This window comes from Gavia stellata, chromosome 19 (genome assembly GCF_030936135.1).
Source record: "Gavia stellata isolate bGavSte3 chromosome 19, bGavSte3.hap2, whole genome shotgun sequence".
Lineage (NCBI taxonomy): Eukaryota > Metazoa > Chordata > Aves > Gaviiformes > Gaviidae > Gavia > Gavia stellata.
In genome coordinates, this window is record NC_082612.1 from 3450671 (window position 1) to 3476572 (window position 25902).

The 25902-nt window shown below is 38.0% G+C and overlaps 1 protein-coding gene across 1 annotated transcript; it reads right to left on the reverse strand.

Moving 5' to 3' along the window:
• Positions 1–1711: 1711 nt before the first annotated feature.
• On the reverse strand, positions 1712–25371 carry ZGRF1 (zinc finger GRF-type containing 1). Its single transcript, XM_059826924.1, has 28 exons — positions 25351–25371; positions 25155–25235; positions 24965–25021; positions 24314–24499; positions 21758–23948; positions 21356–21438; positions 20571–20669; positions 19963–20136; positions 19153–19258; positions 18960–19066; positions 18593–18743; positions 16966–17624; positions 15287–15425; positions 14588–14772; positions 13942–14129; positions 13200–13339; positions 11857–12003; positions 9671–9785; positions 8574–8833; positions 7567–7726; positions 6814–6891; positions 5796–5943; positions 4683–4810; positions 4229–4352; positions 3741–3917; positions 3487–3621; positions 2574–2835; positions 1712–1827 (listed from the first exon to the last, which is right to left on the reverse strand). The coding sequence occupies exons 1-28, from the start codon at positions 25369–25371 to the stop codon at positions 1712–1714; spliced, it is 6417 nt and encodes a 2138-aa protein (XP_059682907.1).
• Positions 25372–25902: the final 531 nt, after the last annotated feature.

The window sequence follows — 25902 nt, forward strand, 5'->3', positions numbered from 1 at the left end:
CGCCTTTGTTTCTAAACACGGCAATGAGGTGCTTTGGGGTTTTCACACATCTGGTGGCCGTTGCGGATAGTAGGTGTGAAGTAAATGCAGAGAAGCTGACACACGCAGCCCTCTCCTTCCGACGGGTGACGATTTTTGTACCGGTTGCTGGACTTGCTGGCCAGCGTCAGCTGTGCCTCCTCGGCGACAGGAACGCTGCGTTCCGGCTTGCTACGAAGCGTAAATGCCACGCTGGGGAAGGCAAGTTCTGCGCGAACCGTGGCCTTTCTGGCAAACAGCAAGGTGTCGGTTTATGGCTGGAAGAATATACTTGTATACTTGTGTGTCACAGGCATAAACTACATCTTTTTTTTCAATGTAGGTAGCACTGAATCCCTAGGAAACAACTGCCGCCCGGGATCAAAACCATAACCTATCTGAAATCCAGCATCCTCTCGCTCAGCCAAGAACCATCAAAACACTGTTAGACCTAACAATGAAGAAACTCCGCAAGAGGATCTGTAATTTGGCCCTCAGTAAGACGGCTCCTGTTGACGTCCTTCCGAAAGGCTGCCCGAGCACCGGCCGCTGGAGCTGCAGCGCTGACCCTCACCTCCCGACGGTGACCCAGGGCAGCTAGGTAAGATTCCTGGTCCGATCCACTGACCGATCCGCTCCCACCCCACACACATTTACTTCCGTAGCAAGAACCTCAATTAGCTTCTTTAAAATAAGCTTTCCCTCTCCTCCTTATCCCCTCTCCTTATATCATCCTGGGCTAACCAGTCCCATCCTCAGCTCCCGTGCTGTATGTGTTCTCGAGTTCAGTGCTTCCCACAATTCTGATTCCTCTCCAGGGACAACCACATCACTGAACGCAACAAGCTCCTCACCAGGTGATTGATTTCAAAGCTGCATAAAAAGAAAGCAGATTACTACGAAGAACTTCAGTGCCATCAGGATGCCTGCTCTACGGCAGGCTCTCCCGAGCGCCTCAGTCTCCTCCGAAGAAGTTTAACAGCGTGACAGCATCTAGAAATTTTGGGACGTCCACGCATAGCCCACTTCGCCCCGCCGTTCGTACATGAACTGCTGAGCCCCCTCTATGCACCTGTGAGACAGCCTACGGCCAAACTTTTGCCATGGTAAAGATAATGAGCTTTTTTTCTTGTTGGAGAGCCTCTGACAAAACAGCACTCATATTCCAAACCAAAATCATTCAGCTTTTTTGTAGTTTTGAAACACAGCTGAGTGACTTTTCCTAAAACCTGTAAAAAAATCGAGATACTGGTCTATCTGTTCTCCTTTTGTTTTATTGACATCCAAAGATTTAATAGACCAGGGACATGTAATTTTTCTTTGAAGAAATTACTCAATGTTTTATTTATCCTTTTAATTGTTTTAGCCATGCTCCTTCCTAGATGTGACTGATTTGTAAATATGTAAGATGACAGAATTGTTCTAAGATATGCTGTTACCTAATCTGAAGAACAATGAAACACTACTAACACAATTAGGTACTTTGTAAGCATAGAAGGGTTTCAGTTATCAAGCTGATAAAGTTACTTTATTCATTTTTAGTTATACCAACAAGGGGTCAAAGCAGAAGTATCAGCGCACTGAGATACAAACAAAAATTTCCCACATTAAATATAAACATTAGATTTGCAATTGTTCTGATAATTTTTATAGACAGGCAATTCATATTTTCTTCATAAAACAGGCGCATGTTTTATTTCTCCTTTTTCTTACTCTGTTCGTCTTCTTTCCGTTTCTCCAAATAACACTTAAGAATGTCGTTTAGTTGCCGCTCACACTGGCTTACGTGTTGTAATCCATTTTGCCATCCTAAAAGCAGCAATAAACAGAATAATTACATCTCCCTTTACAGCATCCATCATGTAATCAGTCTGTGGTGATGCGAACATCTACTTCCCCAAGCCTATCGAATGGCCAGAAGATTTCTGCTTCGAAAATTGTTCTTCTTCAGAGTTCAGCCATTAACGAGATGCTTCCTTTGATGTCAACCACGCAGGTAAATAAAATAATTTTTTTCTAGCAGCTGAAAATTTATCTTCCAAAACTAATGAGCTCCTAGTTGCTGAAAGACGCTGTGCATTTTTCTTTCCTTTATTTAAGTACCATCTATTCAGAAATACTGCTGTATAGAAGAATCTGTTTATAACTTGTTTCTGCCAGGGTCCACTACGTAAAAGCAAACTGGGAAAGGACTAGAAATGCAGCAGTGGGTTTCAGCTCTCCTTGCCAGCGTGCTCTTTGTGTAGCTACCCGATGGCATCAAAAGAAGAAAAAGAAGTCCCATTGCTGCATAAGCAATACCCTTCCAGTGTAAAAACAGGTTGCAGATAAAACTGCAGACGTGCAACTTGCAAACACTTGCATTTTCCTGCAATATACTGTATTTTATATGGAATAAATATACTGGTTTATATAGTATGCACACTATATACTTTATATATTATATGGTACGTATAGTATATACACACACGATCATATATAAAGTGTATTATACATAGTATAATTAAAGAAGATGAGCTGCATGGTTTCAAAACTACAGGAAAAGGAAACATTACCTTTGCAGTGATGAATTACTCTTCCCCACAGTCTGTTCCTACTTAAACAGGCCAGATTTCCAACAATCAACAAATGCCTCTTTGCTCTCGTGAGGGCAACGTTCATTCTCTTTTCTGAGTCTATGAACCCAATTTGTCTTGTTCTTACACACGACAAAACAATGATCTCCTTCTCAGCTCCTTGGAATGCATCTACAGTGGACACCTGGACAGCTTTAAGTTCAAAAGCCTCAGAGTGCACGCCACTAAGCAAATTCTGAATCTGCAGACAAATGAATATAGATGGGGATGAGTTACACTACTCACAAGTCAATCGCTTGTCTTGAGCGAACACGCTCAACGAGGCTGCGGCTACACAAGATGCGAACCAAGAACTAGAGAGTGCCACGACAGTGAAACCTCAGCTGATCACAGGAAGGTACCGCGCAACGAACCGGTGTTTGACAAGACACTGGTGCATTCGGTGTGGCGACCAGTGCCTTCGCTTACTCCTCACAGCCAGTCATGTCATGCCTTGGATGACTGAGCGAGGTACAACTGCAGCCTCGCTAAGCAGATGCCTCCGTTACCTGTCACACACACCGCTTTGTAACAGCCCCTAATTCATTTACGAAAATTACATACTATTTAATTTGCCAATTTTCTGAGTGTGCACGTGGAAAGAAAACAAGTGGAAAGATTTTATTCTTTTAATCGTATGTTTGAATTAGAAGACTTTGACTGATGTGAGAGGAAAAAATACAGACTTTTTTTTTTTTTATATAAGAAAGAGAAATTATGGTAAACTCTAGTTTACCTATCCAGCATTTGTTTCTCACTTCTGGTTGACTCTTCCCAGTTGAAATGGAGCCTATGTTTAGAGTAAACAAATCCATTTAAGAAAACCATTTTATTGATGATACATTATACAAACCTTACACATCTGTGATTTATAAAGAGTAATCACACCAATTGCGGATCCTTCTATTCCACTGGCAATCAGAGCCTGGATGAGCTTGACTGCAAAATGAACTTCCGCCATGTTACAAAAGCTGTTGTCTCTTTCAATCTGGAAATAGGGAAGAAGATTTCCAATTTAGCTCTCACAAACACCAGAATGAAAAAGAAATACAGTGGAGGAAAAACTACAATATTGACTTTTTATGTAAGAAATGTTTAAAAACTTACTTGCTCTACCCCATTAACACTATAAAAACATAGTGTTGGAAGCCAATCCAATAAAGGACTTCTATCTTTCTCAGAAACACCATCTATCAGATCTCCTTCGTAGAACAGCTCATTGGCTATGGCACTAATAGCAGGGTGACATCGGTACTGTGTCCGAAGAAGTATTGTTTTATGCCCCTAAAGAATTATGATATAGAAAGTGTGACTAGGAAAAAGAATTACTAAATATTTTGCAATGCCAGCTAGGTCAAACAAGCAATGAGTGGAAACAATTCCTGCAGTAAACTGGCTTAACCTTCATACAGTCACTTCAACAACAGTTACACGCACTGTGAAAATAACATTTACAGAGGAATGCACTAGAATGGAATCTGCTTAATTAAAAAACAGGCTGAAATGCTGATCTAAACCAGAACTCTTTTAGTGACTTCAGTGGACCTACAATTTCACCCTCCATCTTTTCTAAAGATGTGGTTAGTAATACATACCATTAAGCAAAGCCGGTCAAAGAGAGTCTGCTCCAATCCCTTTTCGTGAACACTCTCAGACCCTTGAATAGTTGGTGGTAATTGCTTAGGGTCTCCAACAAGGACTAGCTTTTCACACTGAAACCTAAATAAGAATGTTAAAAAAGAAGAAGAGAGTTCTAAAAAGGATGTCAAACTACTCCTAACGAAAGCGTGTGCTGTGTTTATATATATCACAGATTGCGTTCCATCAGGCTCCCCTCTCCATCAGCCTATTTCCACAGTTAAAATAACATGATAACTCAAGGAAGGCACCTAAGAGCAGGCCTCAATTTAAAATTCCTCTTCTTCTTTCTAAGGTGAGACCTTGGAGTTCGTGTTCTTAGAAAGATGTGCAAGTCTGGCAACTATTTGAGGTTGTGTCACTGCTAACTAAGAGTTACTTCTCTGCTGAAACACAAAAGGAAGGCTGTACCTTGCAATAGGAAGGAGAGAAGCGGGTTCAGTCATCTGACTGCACTCATCCAGCATCACTACGGGAAACTGAAGAGTATTCAGACAAGGGAACGGGCAGGCAGCACAGGTCACTCCAACCACTTTTACCTTTGTTATTAGTCAGGGGAAAAAGGGTAGACAAAAAGTTACGATCATTTAATAGTTAATCTCTGTGCAGTACATAGCTATAGCTTCGGCAGTAGAACACACCTACGTTAATTTTTAGCAGTTCTGCTGCTCACTGGGTCTAAAAAAATTATATTCTAACTTCCAGTAAAAGGCACTGTGTATCCACAGGGGTGGATCCAAGATTACTGCTTCTTATGCTTGGGGTTTTTATACATTAGAATCATTCACACATTCATGTATTTTAAGACCGGGTCTGCTCTGGTACAGAGAGAGTTCAGATCGCACAATCCTCCAAAACCTTTTGAGCCCCAGCATCAAAAGTGGCAGCGATGACCACTAGGAATAAGCACGAGACACAAATCGCTGGGATCTGCTTTGTGACAATTGCTCTACAACAAGCTGGGATTTTTTGAGTCTGGGACTGAGGAGAAAAGGGAAAGAACTGAGAAGACCAGAAACTGAGATTTTTCTACAGGAAGTAGTAATCTGAAAAGGTAATACTCTTCAAAGTTACTTAAAATATATTTGTAATCTTCTTGGCAGTTGATACTCAACTCTAGGATAGATTTAGCTCAGTCCATACCTTTTACCTTTATGACTATATAAATTTTAGTTTCAAGGTGACAGTGCAGACTAGCTGTGCTCAGAAATTTTTCTCTTCCCCACCTTGTAAACTAGATTGGTAATATTAAATCAGATTATTGCAATAAAGTTCAAAAAGGGTTTCTGTCTCATAACGTATCACTGAACAGGAACTGCAAGTTCAACTCAAGAGAAGTCATACACAGGTAAGACACTAAGCTATACCTGTGGAATCAAACCTGTCCTAGTCCTAACATTTATTTTATTTTTCAAAACCAGGAGCTTGGCAGGTGTGAGAGAGGATTCCCAGTATCTGTTTGCTGGGCCTTGTGGATAAGCCATAGCGAATCCCCACTTGCCCATCCCGTCACTTTGACTGTACCTGTTGCAGCATAGTTTTATTGGTCCCCAGTTTATGTTGCTCAATACTCTTCCTTACGTAGATTTTTTCAACTGGAGTTAAATCTTCTTTCATGAGAGCAAGCAGCTCTTTCAACTGCTCATTTTCATTTCCTGAGCCAGCATGTAAGCTTCAAAAAGATTTTATAACATGCATTACAACGATGGAAAATAACAGTGCTTTCAGTGTTTGGTGAACACCCAATATAGAAAAATAATCATACTTTATACGTATCGGTACTCTACAACAACGTACTAACCTATCCCGAATCCAGCTGAGCTAGACTAGTAGAATATCTGTTTTAAAACAGACCTTTACCCCACCAGCTCAGACACTACCACCCCAAACAGAGACGTAGACATAGTAAATGACTTCTCCAAGTACACAGCTGATTTCAGAGTGGAATAGAACCGAGGAGTTGTTTTTCATTCTTATACCATTTTATACCCTTGGTATCATCCTCCTGACACCAAGGAATGGAAATTTAATCTTTATTCCTCTTGAACTTTACTTTGTTCTCCCAAATTGTGTTGCAAGTACGATGTTGATTGCTTACTTTTAAGTGGTTAAAGGACAAACCCCAGAACACTGTAGCAAAGATAACTTGGGTACGTAGTGCAGAATTCACGAGTTGTTACCATTAATTCTCTGAACGTAAAATTTATCATTATTTCCTCCTAGTTCTTATCACTACAGCGGTACTATCTATTCCAAGTCTGTCTGGTTTGCTTTTCTTCCTTGTGTAAACTCCCAAGTCCGTAACTGCCATTATTTTTTTTCTCCTCTACTACTTCCCATTTAAAAGCACTAGCTCGATACAGCGACAAGCGACACTCCCGAATCAAGGTAAAATTTCTCCAGCATGCGGGGGGGTGGGAAACCCTGAGATAGACATAGTACAACCACATTTTGAGTTACTTCAGAACAGTAATTCTTATAGCATGCATACTATCATGAATCGTAGAATCGCTTCGGATCCCTCAAAGATTAAGGTTCTTACCTATGGGGAAGAATTGCTTTGGTGATTTTCCTAATACTTCCCACTCTGATAAAATCCTCAAATCCAAGATCAAGTAGACTTCAAAGAAAAAGAGATGATACACGTTACAGAGATGTAAAAAGACATTTTGAAAAATTTAAAAGTGGTTCTAAAAAGGCTAATGGACACATCAGAACACTGAAGAATGCAAACTTCTGCAATTAACCAGATGAAGTAACTCGGGCCACAATTCAAGTAAATCAAAGCAAATTACCTCATCGTGATTTGTCTCAAAAATGCTTAACGCCTTTATGATTCTCCTCTCATAAACAGTCGTCCATTTGTACTTTCCCTTCCTTCCTTTATCCTTCCAAACCATGAGTTTTATTTCATGTTAGCTTCACGCTGAAGCTTCCCAAGTCTCCCTCTGCCTCTCCCTCTCTCCATCCCTCCTTCCCCTGCCACCACTGCTAGTTCTTAAAGATTCCTGAGCAATACCGCTTTCTGTCATGATGGATTTTAATAGTAAATTTGATGATAGTAGAGCCCAGTGTTAGTCTCATGTAAATTTGGGCAGCCAGCCTTACAGTCTTTTAGCATAGGCATGCTGTGCGAAGGAGCAAGGGTAAAATTAAAGCCCGTGTGTGACACTTCCTAGGGAAAGAATGCAATCTTTTTGAAGTGTTATACTGGAAATATCAACACAATTATCTTTACCATATAAGTGCCTTATTGGTTTTGGAACAATAGCCTCTCAAAATCTCAGTAACCTACCCCAGCAGTATCCTATCAACGGCAACGTTAGTGGAAGAAGCAATCAGAAGTTTCCATGGAGCTGGCCTTGGACGCTCCGTAGCTTCACTGCTTTCAAAGAGCTGTACTAGGAACAAGATCACAACAGACAGCAGATAGCTCTTTCCAGCTCCAAAAACACCTGATATTTTGGAAGAAAAAGCCCAAGTTACAAGTGAAAGTTTCCTAGAAAGTACAGTTTGAATCAATTCTTATAACTTAAGTTTATCTTATGAAATATTATGCTGTGATTCCTGTAAAAACATTGCACGTGCGTGCTTCAGCAGCTCGAAGTATCCAGGGGCAATCACTTGCCTTACACTTTGCATTTACTGCCTGCAATAAGTTTACAAAAAACTACAGAAGAGGGGAAGCTAAGGTATTTTTCCTATATTTTCTGGTTGAATACATGCATTGCTTGCTAAGGAGTCTCATCAATACATTAAAATAAGACAAGTATCTGCATGCACATGCCTCATACCGTGTCCTCAGGTACAAAATAAGGATTTTGAGAGATGATTATTTTGGAATGACTAATAATTTTAACTAGATTACTATGCCTGACAGGCTAACAAAAGCTCAGGCAATTTAAGTCTTAGTGATATCTGTACTATGAGTGTCATTATTGTCAACATATTTACTTTGACAGGATCTGAAAACGTCTCATCCAAGAAATGAATTTTCAGAAAATGCGTGAAGTAGGTGAAGACAGCAGCGTTACAAAGGAGTTTAAAAGGACAGTCCGTACACAGAGGCGGTTTATTCAAGCTCATCTTTTGCGCTACATTTAAAGTAAGTCAACATTTAGCTATACATAAGAATCTCCATTTAAGTCTGCCTGGAATTGTAAATATATGATTAAGGAAACAAGTCTACTGTTTCATCACTGGGAGAATTTAGGGTTTTTTCACTAACGCCAGCATTAGATATTAATTAGCATTTTTGCAAAGATACAATAGCAGCAAATTTCACAACTATTTGCTATATACCACGTATGATTGTGATAGGGAAGATCCGACGTTCTTCCGCTGGTTTGATATTTTCACACGAGGTCATCATCTGAGCTATCTGAATCAGTGATGTAGCTTGATCTGGGTTCAACGAGAACGTTTGGATCATCTTTTTAGCGAGTCCCATTGCTACTTCAGTGCTGACAGGCTCATACATCATTGTGTGTTTCAGACTGACGGCAGGTGGAATAAATTTTCTTTTGTTGACTCTCTTAGTAGCATTTTCAGAATCAAAATTCCTAAGAAAAATACAATGGTCAAAAGTTGCGGTATCATACTGCATATATATAATTTGTATCTCATGGTTCTGATATTCTTACTCACCTGACATTAAAATGCTGAGGGTTTATGATGATAACAGCTGACATAACTAAAAGTTGCTGCCCCCTGCACCCTGACATACACCTGGGCTGTATATTCCTGCCCCTGATTATTTCCCTGGGTGAAAGCTGGATCATATGAAACAGGCTTTTGGGTTTTATCATTCTTGCTGTATGTTAACGCTTTCAGTCTAACTTACTCCAAGGCCGCAAGACTGACAGAATTAAGAGTGGTAGAACGTAGTCAGAGGTAGCAGGGGTTCATTTAATTACTTGTTTTATACAGTGAATCGTAAGCAGTCTGGGAAATATTGCGCCACTTCTCCACGGAAGTGTTTTATTTTCAGGTTTTGTGTCAAGTGACTCTAAAAATTGGGAAGGAAAAACAGTTCCGCTGAACCCCTGTGAAGCATATATGTTAACTTAATACAGATCAGCCAGTGGCTGTACTATCTATCGGTCTAATGGTCTTAATAATGCCCAATATTAATCTCCAGGTTGCAAAACGTGGGCTGCAGGAAAGTTTTAAGAAAAAAACCCTTACAATCGAGTTAGAGTTAAGCAACTGATATATTTTCATTTCCACATAGATGAAAATTGCATTGTCAACAGTTCATTCCTTGCACTGTTTTTCCGACTTTAGTCTTCCTCATTCATTTTTTAATAGGACAAACTCAATGGTATTTTTGTTGGGGTTTTTTTCCTGTACCCATTGACATATTGTATGTTCACAGTATCACTGAAACAGTAACTTACATTTTTAGTAGATACGGTATTAGTGGTAATGTAGATGGATTGAAGTGCTCCTCCATATTTCTTAAAGATGCAAGCTCACCACTAGCATTACAAACCAGCAAGGCATGAACAAACACTGAAAAGGCCACAGAAAAATAGAATTAGGAAAAAATGAAACTAGCCAAAATTTCAAATCAGCTAGATAAATGAATTACAGAATGCCAAATGAGTAATTAGCCTCCTGTAACAGAAACCAAGTTAACCCAATTACCACATCTGACTGAATATTATAGATGAGGAGAGACCTATTAGCCCTTCTTTTCAAGGTGCCTTATTTTTAAGTATTTACGATTCCAACATTAGGAGCCTTCTGGGAAGGAAGCTTAGATAAAAATCCATGCTCATTTGAGAAACACTTGAGATATTTAGAAGGCCGTGGAATGTAGGAGGTGAATTTTGTAAGTAAATCGTCTGTGTCACAATAGCTAAGCAGATGTTTTCTTAGACAGGACGGGAACGTAAGAACACCTCTAATGGGACAGACTCAAGTTCCAGCTAGCCTATTTCCAAAGTGTACAGAAGTGGATGCCTAGGGGAGAACAGAACAAGTATTCAATTGTAGTTTTCTGAATTCACTGCCAGTTTCCTAAGGTTCTGGGGCTCAGGGATTGCCTAAGTAACAGGTTTCTAGTATGTTTAGTAGCCCACATGCCTCTATTTTGCTGTGGTTTATCACTGCCAACAACTAAACGTTACTTAAAGCTTTATTTTCATACGACTTGGCGTTTTAGTTTTGTAATTGTTATATAATTGTGAAATAATCTGTATTTATGATCACAAAGAAAGTTAGGACCAAAAATTTCCTAAGAAAAAAAAATTGCTGTGAATTAACAGCATTAAGACTGAAAAGCTATATATTAACTCTTCCAGACCCTGACTGCTCGAGAGATCCAGTCCTGCAATTCACACTCAGGGAACAAACAAAACCAAACCTCCAATTGCATTTGAAGCCCATGATTTTGATAGCATGTATGGCCACAGAGAACTTCTATGCCACTGTAATTTTTTTTTTTTTCTGTATTTTTTTTAGTCTTCTGAATGTAATTCAGAACAGGAGTTTAATGTAGGCTCACTGAATTGTGCTTTGCAGGAACTCTTCCCCTAATGATTACACAGAAAGCCTAAAAAGACTCATTTGTTAACTTAAACCACTCAGTTTACCTGCTTAAGGTTAAGTGCTGTGAACAAAGCCTTTGTGATCAAGCACACAATTTTCATATTGCATTAAAAGAAAGTAAGCAGAGGTATATTATTAGTAGCTCCAGAATGACTACATAATGCATTCTTTCTCTCTTTAACAAAAAAACCAACCAAACCCAAAACTTCAGCTCAATTCAACAGCAAAAATAAGACGCTTCTGCATCGTGTTTAGCAGCACGTTTCTCATTTTTCTGTGACATCTACAGCAGACCCACGCTGCTTCTCTCTGCACTTAAGGCCCACTAACCTTACTGTTTCCAAAACACTGATGACAAAATACTACAAAAGTACCCCAAACAAAAATGTTAAAACCAAAAAGAAGGATGGCTGCAACTTACTTGGGAACAGCTTGCTAAAGAATAAAAAGGTCAGCAGTTCATGAAAAAAAGTCAGTGCTAGGTTTAGTAATATTTTCTTTTTAAAATACAATGATGAAAATAACTAAAACTAGACAGATTTGTTTCTTCTGAATTTTGAAACACCAATTTTTTAGTCATTCTAGTCTGTATCAACAAAGGCACAGAAAAGAACCTCGGGACAGCCAAATCGCAGATTTAATACACGGCTTTTTATAGAAATACAAGTTTTCCATAATGGGTTGTTTGGGTTTTCTGTTTCTTTGTTTTTCCAAGGACAGTAACAACATATTCCTGTTACCTACACTCTGACAGTCAATTTGCATCCCGTATTGTATTTTTTACTACATTATTTATATTATCCTTGTTTCTTCCTCACCCGTTTAGAATTTCGTACCAGCTACTTTGCAGGTTTAATTGCATTAAGTACTGTATTCAAATTACATATTCAAAGATACAAGGAAAAAAAAATACTGTGAGTAAAATAATGTATTAGATTTGATAAATTCTAGTCTCATCCTTCATTGCTGGCCAGATTTTTCCCTCAATAGTTGTTTCCCACAAATCTGAATTATTTGATGTAGAACTCACTATTGGATCGCCAGTTTGAGGGGCAGTAGCCTTTCAGCGGTAGCAATTCTACTTCATTATTGGAGGATGGTCCAAAGAAAGCACTACTTGCAATGAAAGTATCAATGGGATCGAAGTTCAGAGTCTTCGAAACAACCCAGATATCATCTGTCAAAAAAATACAGAGTTCTCATAAGCTGCTTCTACTGCTGTCTTCTAAAGAAAATTAAGCTGGACAAAATAGCTCAGCATTTACTATGCTGCAAATTAAAACACTGCTAACGTGAAAGCAGGGGGTATTAGAAAGTCCTAAGTAAGTGTTAGTTCAGTTCTAAAAGAATGAATAAATAATTTGCCATTCTTCTAGTACTTACTGTCTGAAATGGACGGTAACTGTAAAGTTCTCTCCTGGTGCACTCAGCAGCATTTGACTTCTGACAAATCTGAAGTATTATCAATTTTGAGAGTATTGGGAACAAATCATTGAAGTATACTACAGATCTGGTTAACCACACTTCTGCCAAAGAATAGCGAGCACTGAAATAAATGTACATTTTCCCTTCCCTTTCAAAACCAACACATACTGGAGCCTGCAAATGTTCTGTTTTTTCTGGCACACCTGATGAGACTAAAGCTCCCTGCATGATTCTTATAGCACATACTGCCAGGCACAGCAAGGGAGATTTCAAAGTTAGGAGCAATAATGGTGCATTGTATTTGCCTGTAACAAAAATGATCAAAACATTATCATGCAGAAGTAAAAGTTTTGCCTATGCAGAGCTTCAGAACGTAAAGTTGCAAACCCCTGATTTGTCAGAACGTTTCAGTCTGTAGGTAAGGTGTGCACAAACACGTTTGTTTCAGCCTAATTTCCTTTGTACCATTTTCCACAGCCAAGTGAACAAACTATGAAGAAAGATACAGGTATCACTTCAAAACTTACTGAAGCGAAACAAACTATTGCGACTATGTGGATCAAATCACTGAATGTCCTCCCACTTCGTGACGCTTCAGTAATTTAGAAGAGATATGGGACAACTACTGAAACACCAATTTTTACATCAAGTTTTCCTTAAATATCATCTATTTGAATACTGGGCTTTCCCAAAACTGCACGATTCACAGATTTAGTACACTGCAATCCCAAGGACATGGAAATTATGTTTTTCTAAGGCAGCTGAACATTTACACAAAAAGATGAATTAATGAAATACTACATTGCCCTTCTAGAATGAGAACTGAATTATTAGGGTCGTCAGGAGTTTAAAAACGGGATTCAGTTTTTCTCTTTAGATTAGTAATTAAAACTTTAAAGAGGCACAACATGACATGGACAATTATTCTGATGCTTAAGATTTGCTTACCTTTGCTATAGAGAGAATAATGCTCCTTTCTGCTTAGTTTGAGGTATAATTTGGTTTTGGAATCACCATCAAATCTGACAGGTGTATTCATAAATTTCTTGAACTTACTACACTGCTGTGTTTGAGTTTCAAAAGCTTTCCTGTTAAATTGTAATTTAAAGAAAAAGTAAGTAAACAATTGGCACATTTTGGATCCACCACCAAAAATAAGAAAGCTCCACAGATTTGACCAAATTATTCGACCAATGTAGGTCTTGGTGGTTGGTCATTGTCTTACATTACCAAGTTTTAAATACATTTATCTTGACTGCAAAATAATTCTCTCGTATTCAGCCATAATTAAGTCGTTTCCCCTACAGTTAAGCAGCACAGAATAGCCTTTGATACAACTTCTAACATTAAAATTAGAATCACTAAGAGAATAAATAAAATTCTCTTATGAAAGATTAAATGAACAGTAATTGAAATGCAACAATCATAAAGGATTTCATTAAGCAATCGATCACGTTGCTGGTAAGCAGTTTTGATTCTTGCTGAAAAGAGTGCTGAGCTGAAATGCCATTGCTGTGAACATTACTCCTTCGCTAATTTGGCTTTTACACTTCTACACAGAACTGTGGCATCTTTAAACATAGTTAGTGAAGTGTCTGTTAAATGCTACTGAAATCCAGAGCTACTAGAATATTTATAAATCCTGCAGTTCACATAGCACTTGTGAAAAGTGCATAGCATTTCAGAATACCTCACCAAAAGCTGGCATCCCTCATAGAGAGAAATCTTTTGACTTCTGAGGTATGTCCCAATACTTTTTATATCATGTAGCACTACACTAGGTCTGGATTTGATCTGTGCGGGGTTCACATCTTCTATCCACTTGAAAAACGAACACTGTTCAGCTTTTGGGGCATCACAGGTATAGAAGAAACGACCCTAGGAAAGTAGGGGGAAAAAAAAAAAAAAGGACCATTAGCACATTAAAACAAACAAGCAAAAAAAAAAAAAGTAAAACAATGGACCAGTACTTGCTGCTACAGAAATAATAAAATAAACACCTGTACTTCACTGTGTTTGGCTGAAAAACACAAGTGTGTTTCCAGAACTCTCAGCTTCCGAAGCCAATGTGTGTAAACGCACCTTACAGAAATCCCATATGACCTGGAAAATTATAAATTCAGGTCTTTCTCTCTACATATATATAGCTTTTCTGTGTGGAGAGAACCATTACATCAACAATTCTGGACACAAGTGGATACTACAGCTGATCTTAAACACATCACTTAAACTTGCAAATGTAAAGCATACAGAATTGCCCTGTAATTGTTCACAGAATATGGTCTATACTCCAAACAAACACCCCAAACTGTAAACGAACAAGGAATAAACAGCACCTTGTTTTGACCTTCTTTTTTAACCATAACAAGCTTAGCAGGACGCATGTGATTGCAGAGTGGAACGCAGCTTGCTTTGCTCTCACTTTGCCCATCTTTCAACGAAGTGTAAAATGATATATCCACTTTTGAAAGAGCATTGTGTAATCTTTGTGACAACTCAAATAGCATGATGTTTAATTGCTCTTGATGTAGAAAGAATAAAAGAAAAATTAATACAGCCTTAAAATGGTTACATGAGCACACAACATTCAAACAAATATATTTTCACTTGAAACTTTCAATCACAAATCTAAATCAAAATATTTAATCTGAGGCCTAAAAGAAACCATCTGACCTGCAAAATTCACATATTACACATGCGATTAATTTGTTCTAACTGCCTTACTTTCATTCAAATCACATTTACGTATATGACGCCAAGCGATCCAAACACTAAATAACTTTTTTTTTTAAAAAAAAGCAAGCTTCAATAGGAATCTAAAGACTGGTAAACAGGCACAAGGTTACACAGTTGAACAGAAGTGTACTGGTTATAGACTGAATATATTTCAGTACACATATGCAAAACCAAATGCACACAGTTCTTCCAATAGATGATGATGATGATCTCTCTCCCTCTCATCCTGCTTTGTGAAGCTTCAGAAAGACACTGTTTAAAAATGACAGCATTTTTCATAGCGTGGTGTTAAGACATACCTGTCAGAGCAGCTTTAAAAATCTGTTTGTAGTGAACATGAGACTGAAACACAGTTGGTATGGAAATCTGTCTTTTAGGAAGATTAGCGTATTTTACTTTATCCACATTAGGAAAAGACAACTCAGAAATTGCTACGTCCTAAAAAAACCAGAAAAATAAGCCATTAAAAACTTGCAAAACCCTGAAAGAGAGACATTTTGATAAATCGCTACAGTACAGACATGCCAAAACCTATCCATTTTTCTTCTCTTTTTCCTTTTTTGCTTTTATATATTGTGCTCTCATTAATACGTACAACTAAACAGAAAAAGTTCAGGGCCTCATTCCGCAACCAGAAGTTTCAACATGAAGACTGTCAACAAAGAGTCAGTTTTCTAAAAGCAAAATACAAATCCCCTTCACCACAAATGTTTGCAGAGACTTTGTTAACTCTAAGTACAGAGGCATGTATGCAATAGGACTGCCAAGAGGAGTAAAATTAAGTACACCTGGAGCTACAGCATAGAGCTTAGACTGCCATTTAGGATGTATCATGAAGTTAAAATTTGCCCCTTGACAAACAGCCTGCACTTACAACACAGATAATACTTTCAAAGGCTTTAGAGTAAATTACGTAATTCAGAATCATGTTTTCAGCCCTAGACAGGAGCACGCAAACCCCATTTTTAACACCACTTCTGCACAGAAATCAATCCATCAGATGAAACTATAGCAAAGGTACTACAAGGCTAGGGAAGGAAGAACCAGACTAGAGAGCTTTGGGGAAAGCGCGCATACCACAAGCTATCCCTGTGCCTGCCATCCCAGCTAGTGCTGAGGAGCTTCTTCCAGCTATCTACACGGCAGCGGGCATCACAATGATAACTCTCTTCATAAGCTTTTTAAAATGCAATATATATGGATAATATATATATAAACACACACCATATGTATACCAGTGTGTATATGAAATACACTAGTTATTTCCATACCTCTATTTCACTTGAATATTTTACTGTATAAACAATTTTAAAGAACTAGAAAACACAGCGTACTAAGTTTGCATCAAAAAAAAAGGAAAAACCTAACATTTTCATTAACTCTCAAACACAGCCATTTGACCACTTTTAAAACATGACTTGTGGTTGGTTTAGTTTTTTTTCTGATTTACTCAATTTGTTTAAGACAGTCTACTGGTCACAAACAGCTGTGCTAGTTTTTTAGGTGCTTATTCAATGCTGTAACTTACTTTTCCACAACTAAAACTGAAGAAATTTCAAGTATTTTAGAATCAGAGACTATGCTTTGAAGCAAGATATGGGTGTTCATTAAAACAATGCTGATTTCACAATTAAGAAAAAACACTTCTTGAAAACACGTTCTCACCAATTACAGATGACAAAACAGCCCAACAGCTTTTATTTCATCTTCCTGCCATCAACATTCAGATTAAAAAAATCTAAATCTGGCACTGTGCGCGCCAAGGAGTAAACTTTACAAAGGATTAGTCACGGCACTTAAAAAAATACATTAGCAGCTGCTGTTCTGTAGCTGAAACTCTTTTGTTACTACGTATGTAGAAACATTTCATCCAATCCTACTGATAATATCTTGCAGGAAATCAGATAAATGCAGTTACTTTGTCCAGAAAAATGTGTTTCTGTCACTTATAACTGTATTTGCTTGAACAGTTACACACCTGGCTGTCTCCTGTTACAGTGTGGCAGCTCAGATGACTTAACACCTTTTGTGTTGCTTCAGCCAAAGGTGTCCGACTTAAGTGCAGAGAAAGTAACTTCCTCTCTGAAATCAAATCTCGGTTGCTGGTATTTGCACAGCATTTACCAAGCATGCTCTTTGCTGTCAGTAGAGGTGCAGAGCCGGGAGCACTTTCATTCACAGCACTGCTCTCTCCTATGTCACCCAGCGGCATTCCAAGGACGTTCTCAGCACAGATGTCATCAGTCACTTCCCTGTCATTGCTGTTTTGAGTTATCAAGTCACACTGAGCACTGTTTTGGTATTTTAGCCACTTGCTTTGTCTATACTGTGAAGTCACATTAGGGAACACCGGTTGTATAGACTCCCTTTGTCTGTCTTCCATATGCTCTCCAAACACAGAGGTTTCATAATTTCTCTCCTCAGGGCCAAAAGCACTAATAGGAAATACCACTGACTTGTTGCATAAATTGACTACTGAAGAGCCGAAAGATTGCTGGACCTCCTCACTGTCAGTTGGATAAAATGCAGCAGGGATCTTCTCGGTGGCAGGAAGAGTGACAAATGGAGTTCGTGTTTTAACTGTGGGTTTGAATCTGGAGAGGCTGCATTCCTCCAGATAGCTGGATTTCTCCCCTGCTGTAGGGCAAATACACCTTACAAGTGACTTGTAGCACTTAGGGATGGCACATTAACTTCAGATGTACAAAAAACTAAGATAATGAAAGAATTCTAAGTTCTTTCTTTTACATCCCGTCTTCTAATTGGCAAGCTCTTTGTATCACGCCTGTGCAGTACCACACTAAATGTACATACGACATGAGTGATTTCAACTGTCACTCTTTTTAATACTTAAATCCCTATATTCAGAACACATTTCTGTAGGCACTCTGCTTGTATAAAAGAAAGTGTTTGGTAGAAATTATTTAAACATTGTTGTGTTTTGGAGGTCATTACTCTGACATTCTTGGTAGGTCAGCAACAGCTGCCGACCGGAAAACAAACAGCTTAACATTTGCTCCTTTTTCCAAAAAGATCACCTGCAAAACTGTGTAAATTAATGTTAACCAATGTAGATAAATAGGCTTCTAGTACCACAAGCATCCTTTCGATTAAATTCACTGTCAATGACAAATGACACTCATTGATAGGTGTCAACTGGAAGTAGGTCAGAGAACAGCTGAATATAGGAAGAGAACTAAAAGCAGGTAAATAAATGAACACATTAGTACAAATCAGAAGCTTAGTTTACAGCCTTTTTTTCCCCCCAAACTAGAAGCCAACTTTTCTTTATGAAATTCAATCACTCTTCTGAAGTCTCTTTCAGGAGAATATAACTGGGGGGGAGAAAGGCATGGAATTCAAGGCTAATTCAGCTGATTTGGAAAACACTGTTTAAAATCGTGCTTTAAAAAAGTAACACCCCCCCTACGAAAAACGTGTGACAAACACAAATCAAACTCTCTATAGTCACCCAGACATATCTCAGTGTATTCCAGCACCCAGGGTAACTGTCTTTTATAGTGCAACTCACTGCGCTTCAAAAATCCTCAAAGATTTTCTAGCAAAAATACTGTGAAGTGCAATTATAAACTATAATTTCTTACTGAAAAAAATTTCTGAAAGTTCTGTTTCACTTGGCAAGATCCTGTGTATCAAGGGCTCCTGGACGTCTCCAATAGTTTCCTCGCTTCCTGAAGCTAGAGAAATCGTATGGTCTGGATCAAGTGAGGAAGTCAGTTCTACTGATGAAATCATCTACAGATGAAGAATTAACATGGCAAGTGACTGACTGGAAAAAACCCTTGATTATAGCTCTTTTGTCACTATTTCTCTCTCATCATTCTAAACAATTGGAGAATAAATAAATGTCTCTCGGAGTTGAGATAAAACAGTTTCAAAAATAGGAAATTGCTACCACGAACATACGGGAAATAAAACCAAAAAGATCTAGAAGAGAAGGTCACTTCACACCTTCTCAGGTTCCCGTGAAGTCCACTGCGTCTGTCTCAAATCGGCATGTGAAGGTGACCCTGCCATTGTCCACGGTGGAACTTCAGAATACACATTCAATGCCAATGCTAGGAAAAACACACAAAGGACAGAAGTCATGCAGAATAATTGTTCTGAGGCCAACTGCTGCCATTCTACTTTTACTTTCACTTACGGGACTGATCTATTCTTGACTCTTTAACAACATTAGACTTCTTTTGAAAATCCTCTTCTCTGATAAAGTTGATATCATCTCCATGAAGACGACTTGAACCTGGAGACTTTACCAAAAAAGTACAAGCAAAAACTTCTTAGAAATTAAACTGTTTATCCTCTACATAAATATTATCTTTGTGTGAACCTTATTGGTAAATATCTTATTTCTAAATCTTATTTCTCAATATAATTATTCAGTACCTTTAGCCCATTCTGGAAGTAAAAAATGAAATATCAATTCTCTTCCATTATTTTAATTACTGAAATATATATTGTGTTAGAAAAAATTATTTTATTTAACGTTGCATGCCATGTTTCTTTGCATCCAGGAGGAACAGAATCATAATACAAGAAATTAAGTTTTAATCCTTGCTTTGGAACTCTCTAACAATAATGTACCAAATTTCAAACCCAGTTGAGGTAAATGGTACACCGCTAGCACCAGGAAACAATCATTATAAAAGCCCTCTGCCACTTTTCTCTAGAAGAAATCTCTCTGTTTAATATCACACCTTATGACCATGTACATTTTTCAAAGTGAAACTGATCAGAGGAAAAAAAACAAGTCACATCTTGCAAATGCATATGACAAAGATGAGTCAAAATAATTGTCTAACTGCAAAGTTTTAACCAAAAAGCACTATGCTTGATTCTTAGTGATTTTGATATGACTGTAGTATTCTAAAAATGAACTCTCTTTTACTCTACATTTACAGGATGCTTTCTTGCGCTAAGGTTAGTAAGAATAATTTGGAAAAAAATGTTTTACCTGTCTGAAGTCAGAAAGGACATAATTGCTTGAAAACAGGGGTGACAAAAATCTCTCAGCTGCAACCTCCGTATTATCTGGGTACTGCTGCCATCCTAGCTGTGAGCAGGGAGCTCTCAACATTATCTCACTAGCTGCTGATCCCTTTACTTGGTGCCCTTGAAACGCAACAGGCTGTGCGATATATTGGAATTATCATTAACTGAAAATAAGTGCTGTTCTGGAAGTATCTACAATCAATAAAGGTACTTTTCATACATACAACAAAAATAATGTGTTGGAAACTGCAGAAGAGAAAAAAAAAAAATCTATGTTTTTCTCTTGCACTCCTGCAACTCAGAAGCAATAAGGTTTTTGCACAAATCTCTGTCAACAGGAAATCGATACTCTGATGCAGTATGTTTCGTCTTCCTTTCGTATTGTAATATTTGAGCGTAAAACTCTCAGTGGAAAACTTCCCGCAGACAAATGTACTAAAAAGTGATGAGAAGCCCGTTACGAGACTAGCTAAATATTTATTAGGACTTATTGTAATGTATTGCAAAGAGTAAACCATTGAAATGAAATTTAAGAAACACCATTATACTTCAGTTCCACAGAAATTGTACCTTCAGTCGGCAGTCAGATGTCCTACGGTGTCTTTGGGCCGCTGCTATTGGTAGAATACATGCTTCTGTTTTCGGTAATAAATTGTCCACACAGTTGGGCTGCATATAAAAGTATCAAAAGCTAATTAGTCTAACAATTTAATAACCATTTAAAGTGAAAAGTTAGGCTAAGAAATCTCTTGTATTTATACAAGAGAAAGCATTTTAAATTACAGCCTTTTTATTTGGAAGCCAGAACAATCCATGATAGAATAAGAAACTAGGTTTGCTTTTCAAATGGGACAGGGAAACGAGAAGAATTTAATCTAAAATCTTCCTTTCACTTTGGACAGGTTGAAAGAAAAAGACTATTAAAAGCATCAGATAAAAATCAATGTGAAGCATCAAGCACAAACAGATTTGCCAGTATATTTCAACCCAAGTGCTAAAATTCCTAGGAAAGCCATGCATTCAAAAAGGTAGTAAAAGAAAAGAAAAGAATAGATGGTAAAAGAAGATGAGGTAGGGAAGGAGAAGTACCAGACATACTGATGTGATGTTAAGCACAACTAAACATTACAACTTGCATTAAGTTTCTCATCATACATTTAGCCTCCTGAACATTTATTGGCAATAGGATCTGCAAGAGGACATCTTCTGTTTACTATCAGCTTCTCAGCCGATGCCTCCAAGCAATTTCTAGCTCAACCTCCATAGTTTCATAAACCAAGAATTTTATTCAAGAACCCTGGTGGAAAATGAATTTATCCTGTACAGACAAATATACGTAGTCAAAAATTGGTTACCATAAGGCCAGAAGAATCAAAGTATGAACAGGAAGATGCCTGTGTACTTTCTGAGTAAGGCATTTCTGTAAACTGTTTTATAGCTACAAGAGATGGAAAAGCATAGTAAGTTACAGTATTCTTTTTACATGAAAACATCTGAATATTTACTGGGCTTGCAAACCTTACCCATGCAAATAATTGCACAGTTAGGATTTAACTGAACTAAAGCAAGCAAAGACACAGACTTGGAGCCCACATTGTTGCTTTAAACACTAAAAATTGCACCAGGGAACCTTCCTAACACATCACTCTAAAAGTATGGTTTCTGAATATGAATTGTTCAGCAGGAGAGATAAAGAGTACAGAAGTCAAATAGGTACAGTCATACAGAATTCACTTAAAAATAGAAGCTGACCTAACCTTCATCATTCACAAGGGGTTCAAATATCTCTTTAGAAGTCTCTGCTTCATGTAATATGCTATTATTTTCCTCCATCTTTTGTAAGCTTTCTAATGCTGTGCTATGTTGAGTCAAAGCTCTTAGAAGAGCGATGTTGTTTACCAAATCAGGAAGATCTGATGAATTTTCAGCCATTGCCGTGCATTTCAGGCAATCCGTTCCTATTCTTTCACCTTTGCAGGTTTCGCGAAAGGCATTTATGTTCTCTACATTTTCAAACTCAGTTTCACCTATTGATGTCTCCTCTGGAGATGAATGGCCTTTTCCTAAAGGATAGAGAGAACTTCTGGAAATGAGAGTATCTTCGTTATGCGAAATGCCAAATACCTTTTGGTGGTCTTCTGCAATGTATTGGAATGAGCCGTAACTAGAATCTGATTTTTGTGACAAAGCCGGCACAGGACTACCTGGTTTCATGTCATCGTTCTTAGTACCCCAGAAGTGTTCTGAATCAAGATCTGGGGATTTCATGCGTCCAAGCTTTATAACACCTTCTTCGGTCCTTTCGTCCATTGCGGAAATTACTCTGCTGGTAGAAATACATGAAATACTTTCAGTTTTCTCAAACATACTGCTTTTAGGGTGACATTCATTAACATTTGTGCCACCAGGAAAAAGATCAGAGTGCTTGCTTTTTATCCATGACACGCCATTAACGGTATGCACTGCGTGGCCATCAAGATCCTTCTTGCTGTTTGTGGCTTCAGTACTTAATTGACTTTCATTAATCTCTTTTACATTGCGTCCATCACCCAAAAGTTCCACTTCAATTCTGGTCTGGTTTGCAGAGTCTTCTGGAATTCTTCTCCCTGTATCCCTGACATTGTTGTCACAGAGCTGAGATGGTATACCCTCAGTGCAGCGATTGCCGTCAATCTCTCCGTCAAATGTTGAACATTTGACTTCTTCGTTTTTACTGTCTGTCACTACTTCACAGTGAGAATGAGGTCTCAATGCAGTACTTTGTGCTACATCTTCTCCCTTTAAGCAATCTGGACTTTGTGAAAGCATGTCTCCTTCAGTGAGCTTATTCACATCTCTTTCAGACAGGTCTTCATTGTCTGTGTCATTAAAATCAAAAGCCTCCATGAGATTAAAGTTAACCTCCATCACCTGTTCATCTGGACCACAGTCTTTGCCATGCATACTTAATTCCTCCTTTACAATTCCAATTTCAGTCAATGTTACATCTACAGAGAGCTCCAGGTCACTAGGCACTCCTTCTGAATTTTGTCTTGGCTGAAGCTCACTTTGCAACTTCACAGATGAATTCTCCTTAAAAACGTTAGTCACTGAATGCTCCCTGTATCTCGAGAGATTTTTTTCAAAGGTGATTGGACTTGCTGAACACGAAATGTCACCTGAGGATGGGACAAACTGACTGTCACTCATTCCACTTATGCTGGATTCAGGTAGGAAGCAACTGTTTGTAATGCAGGGGTCTTCTGCATCTTGACTTAAATTATTTGCCTTTTTGTCACGTCTCTGTTCTGTGACTTCTTCATCACAAGGTTGTTCAGCTGAATTTAGAAGCATTTCAGCATTCCATTCCTTTTTATCACTTACAGTTCCTGTTGTAAAAGGCAGGCGCTGAGTATTCTGAATGAGTCTTTTGGCAGGGCTGCCTGAAAAAGCGGGTAGGATTGTGCTTTTTTGGTTTTCTGATGCCTGAAACCTAGAAAGACATTCTGTGACTTCAGATGCTGTTTGCTCTCTGCATCCTTCTGTTGGTTTAGACGTCAAAAGAGCTATTATCTCTGCTGTGCTCCTGATGTTGTGTGACACTGCCCCGTGACCTGTCTGACTACTAGATTTGGCATGCCCAGTAATTAGTGGAGATTCTGGCTTCATAATGGACTGATCAGAGTTTTGCTTCTCTGTCTCCTCGCATCTGTCAAGAAACGGAGCTGAAAGCAGTGAGGGGAGAGATGTGTATTCTCTATCATTATCTGTACACGCATCTCCATGAAAGTCTGCAGGTAGATTTGTTTCTCCATCCTTCTTGCAAATTGTAGAAAATAGCGGAGAGGTAATATAAAACTTGGATGGAAAAGTACCCTGACACTGCTTAGATAAAGGTAATATTGTTGGTTTTTCTCCATCTTCCATTGTTGCTATTTTCTTTTCAACTTGGCGTGGTCCTTGGAAACCCTAGGAGAGAAATTTTAAATTAATTCTACTCAGAAATCAACTTCACATTTTTTAATCAAATGTTGAAAATAGGGCACACTCGGTAAAATATATTCTCATCAAGTAGCACATGACCATTCCACAAGTGTACAGAAATAATCTCAAGCCTTTGGGATTTTCACTGCAGCCTTAGCAATAGCAATCCTGCTAAACCAAACAGATTTAGTAAACTCCGGAAAAAATAGCTACCGGTAACACATTCTGGCTTACAGTTCCAAAAAAAGAGAAAGACATTATCTAAATATTTACCATTCATTAAAAGATGTGCCCTTTGTGTTTTAAAATGCATGTTAACATCAGACATAACTTTTGAAACAAAGACATACCGTAAACTTCCTTTTCAAGCCGACAGACAGATGTCTTGGAGGCAGAACACTGGGCTTTACACCATTCCTATCCACTGCTGGAGCTTCTGCTTTCCTTGGCTGATATTCAAAAGATTTTTCATTCACTTTTACTGCTTCAACTGTGATCAAGTATCGTTCACTTTCTAAATTATCTCCAGCATTCACCTAGAAAAGAGAAAGCAGCAGTGTGTACCTTATAGTGCTATATAAGAAACAATAAGTCTTCTAAATAAATGTATTACTCTAAATAGTTTTATGTAAAAATTTCAGAAATTTATACCGAGTATATCACAGCTGCCATATAAATACTTAGATTAAAATATACAGATACTAGAAAGCATTAGCACTTAGCTTCAAGTTACGCTTATTTAATATATCACTGTAATACACTGCTTTTACCCCAAAGGAATAAAATTCCATAAAACCTCTACATTAGTTTGGGCAAAACAATAAGCCTTATCACTAAATAGAAGCTGTTTTCACTTTCCGTTATTTGCATTGCAGCAGACTTCCATATCCACAATAAGAAAAAGTACTACTTTAGTTACCAAACAAGAGTTTGAAATGCTTCCTGAAACAGAAACCACAATCAAGCATGAAAATAAAAAAACCCCTCCAAACAGAACATACCTGAGATTTCACAAAAATACTCTCCAAACATTGTCCTTTATCATCAAACAAGATAGCCTGCAACGAAAAAGTAGAATTTTAAATAATTAATTTTATTTCACAGATCAACTAGATTGCCACTGATTGCCACTGACAGTCCAGCAGTAGTGGATGATATTAAATCCAACGGTATTAAATCTGAGTTGTTCACCTTATTTCCGCCAGTTCTAATCCTCAGAATTCCATCTTGCCACGTTTTTGATTTTTTCATTTTTTGGTGAGTGTATAATACCTGTTTCGCATGTGTAAAATGATGAAATAATAGTAAGTAAGAAAAAGTTTAACTAATACAGCAGCTACAGTGTCTTTTAATTTATTTCTACTTAATTGTACACAGCGCTACTTACAGTAAATTCTTGAGAAGCCATTGCTTTGGCAAAACAGTCATCCAGCAGCTTATTTCACAAATATTCACATCTTCATACAGCCTGAGAGACAGGGAAATGTTCAGAATCCACCAGAGTTGTGAAGGAAATGTATTGACAAAAAACCAGATGTCAGTTCACTTTCTTTTTTCCCCCTCAAAAGTAGAAGGCTAGATGCAAGACAATGTCAAAACAGCGGGGCATAGCTGATGTGGGCATTTTAAAGAGAAACCTGGAAAATAATCTAACAGAAAGACTACTGGTGAAAAATGGCTTCTTTATAGATGCGAACGTATTTTCTAACTTTCAGGGGAATTCACTCATTTAAATGAACGACTGGCAACTCTGAAAACTCCAGTGATCACACTGCTATTCAGAATTAACAACTTAGCCTCAACGTGTTTACTTGCAGCAAGAAAAATACCATAGAAGCTATTAACGGAATAATTTTGTCGCCGGTTTATTGACTCTGCACTTGGTCACCCATGCTTAAATCACGTGAAAGATAACTGACTCTCAAAACCAGTTACCCAT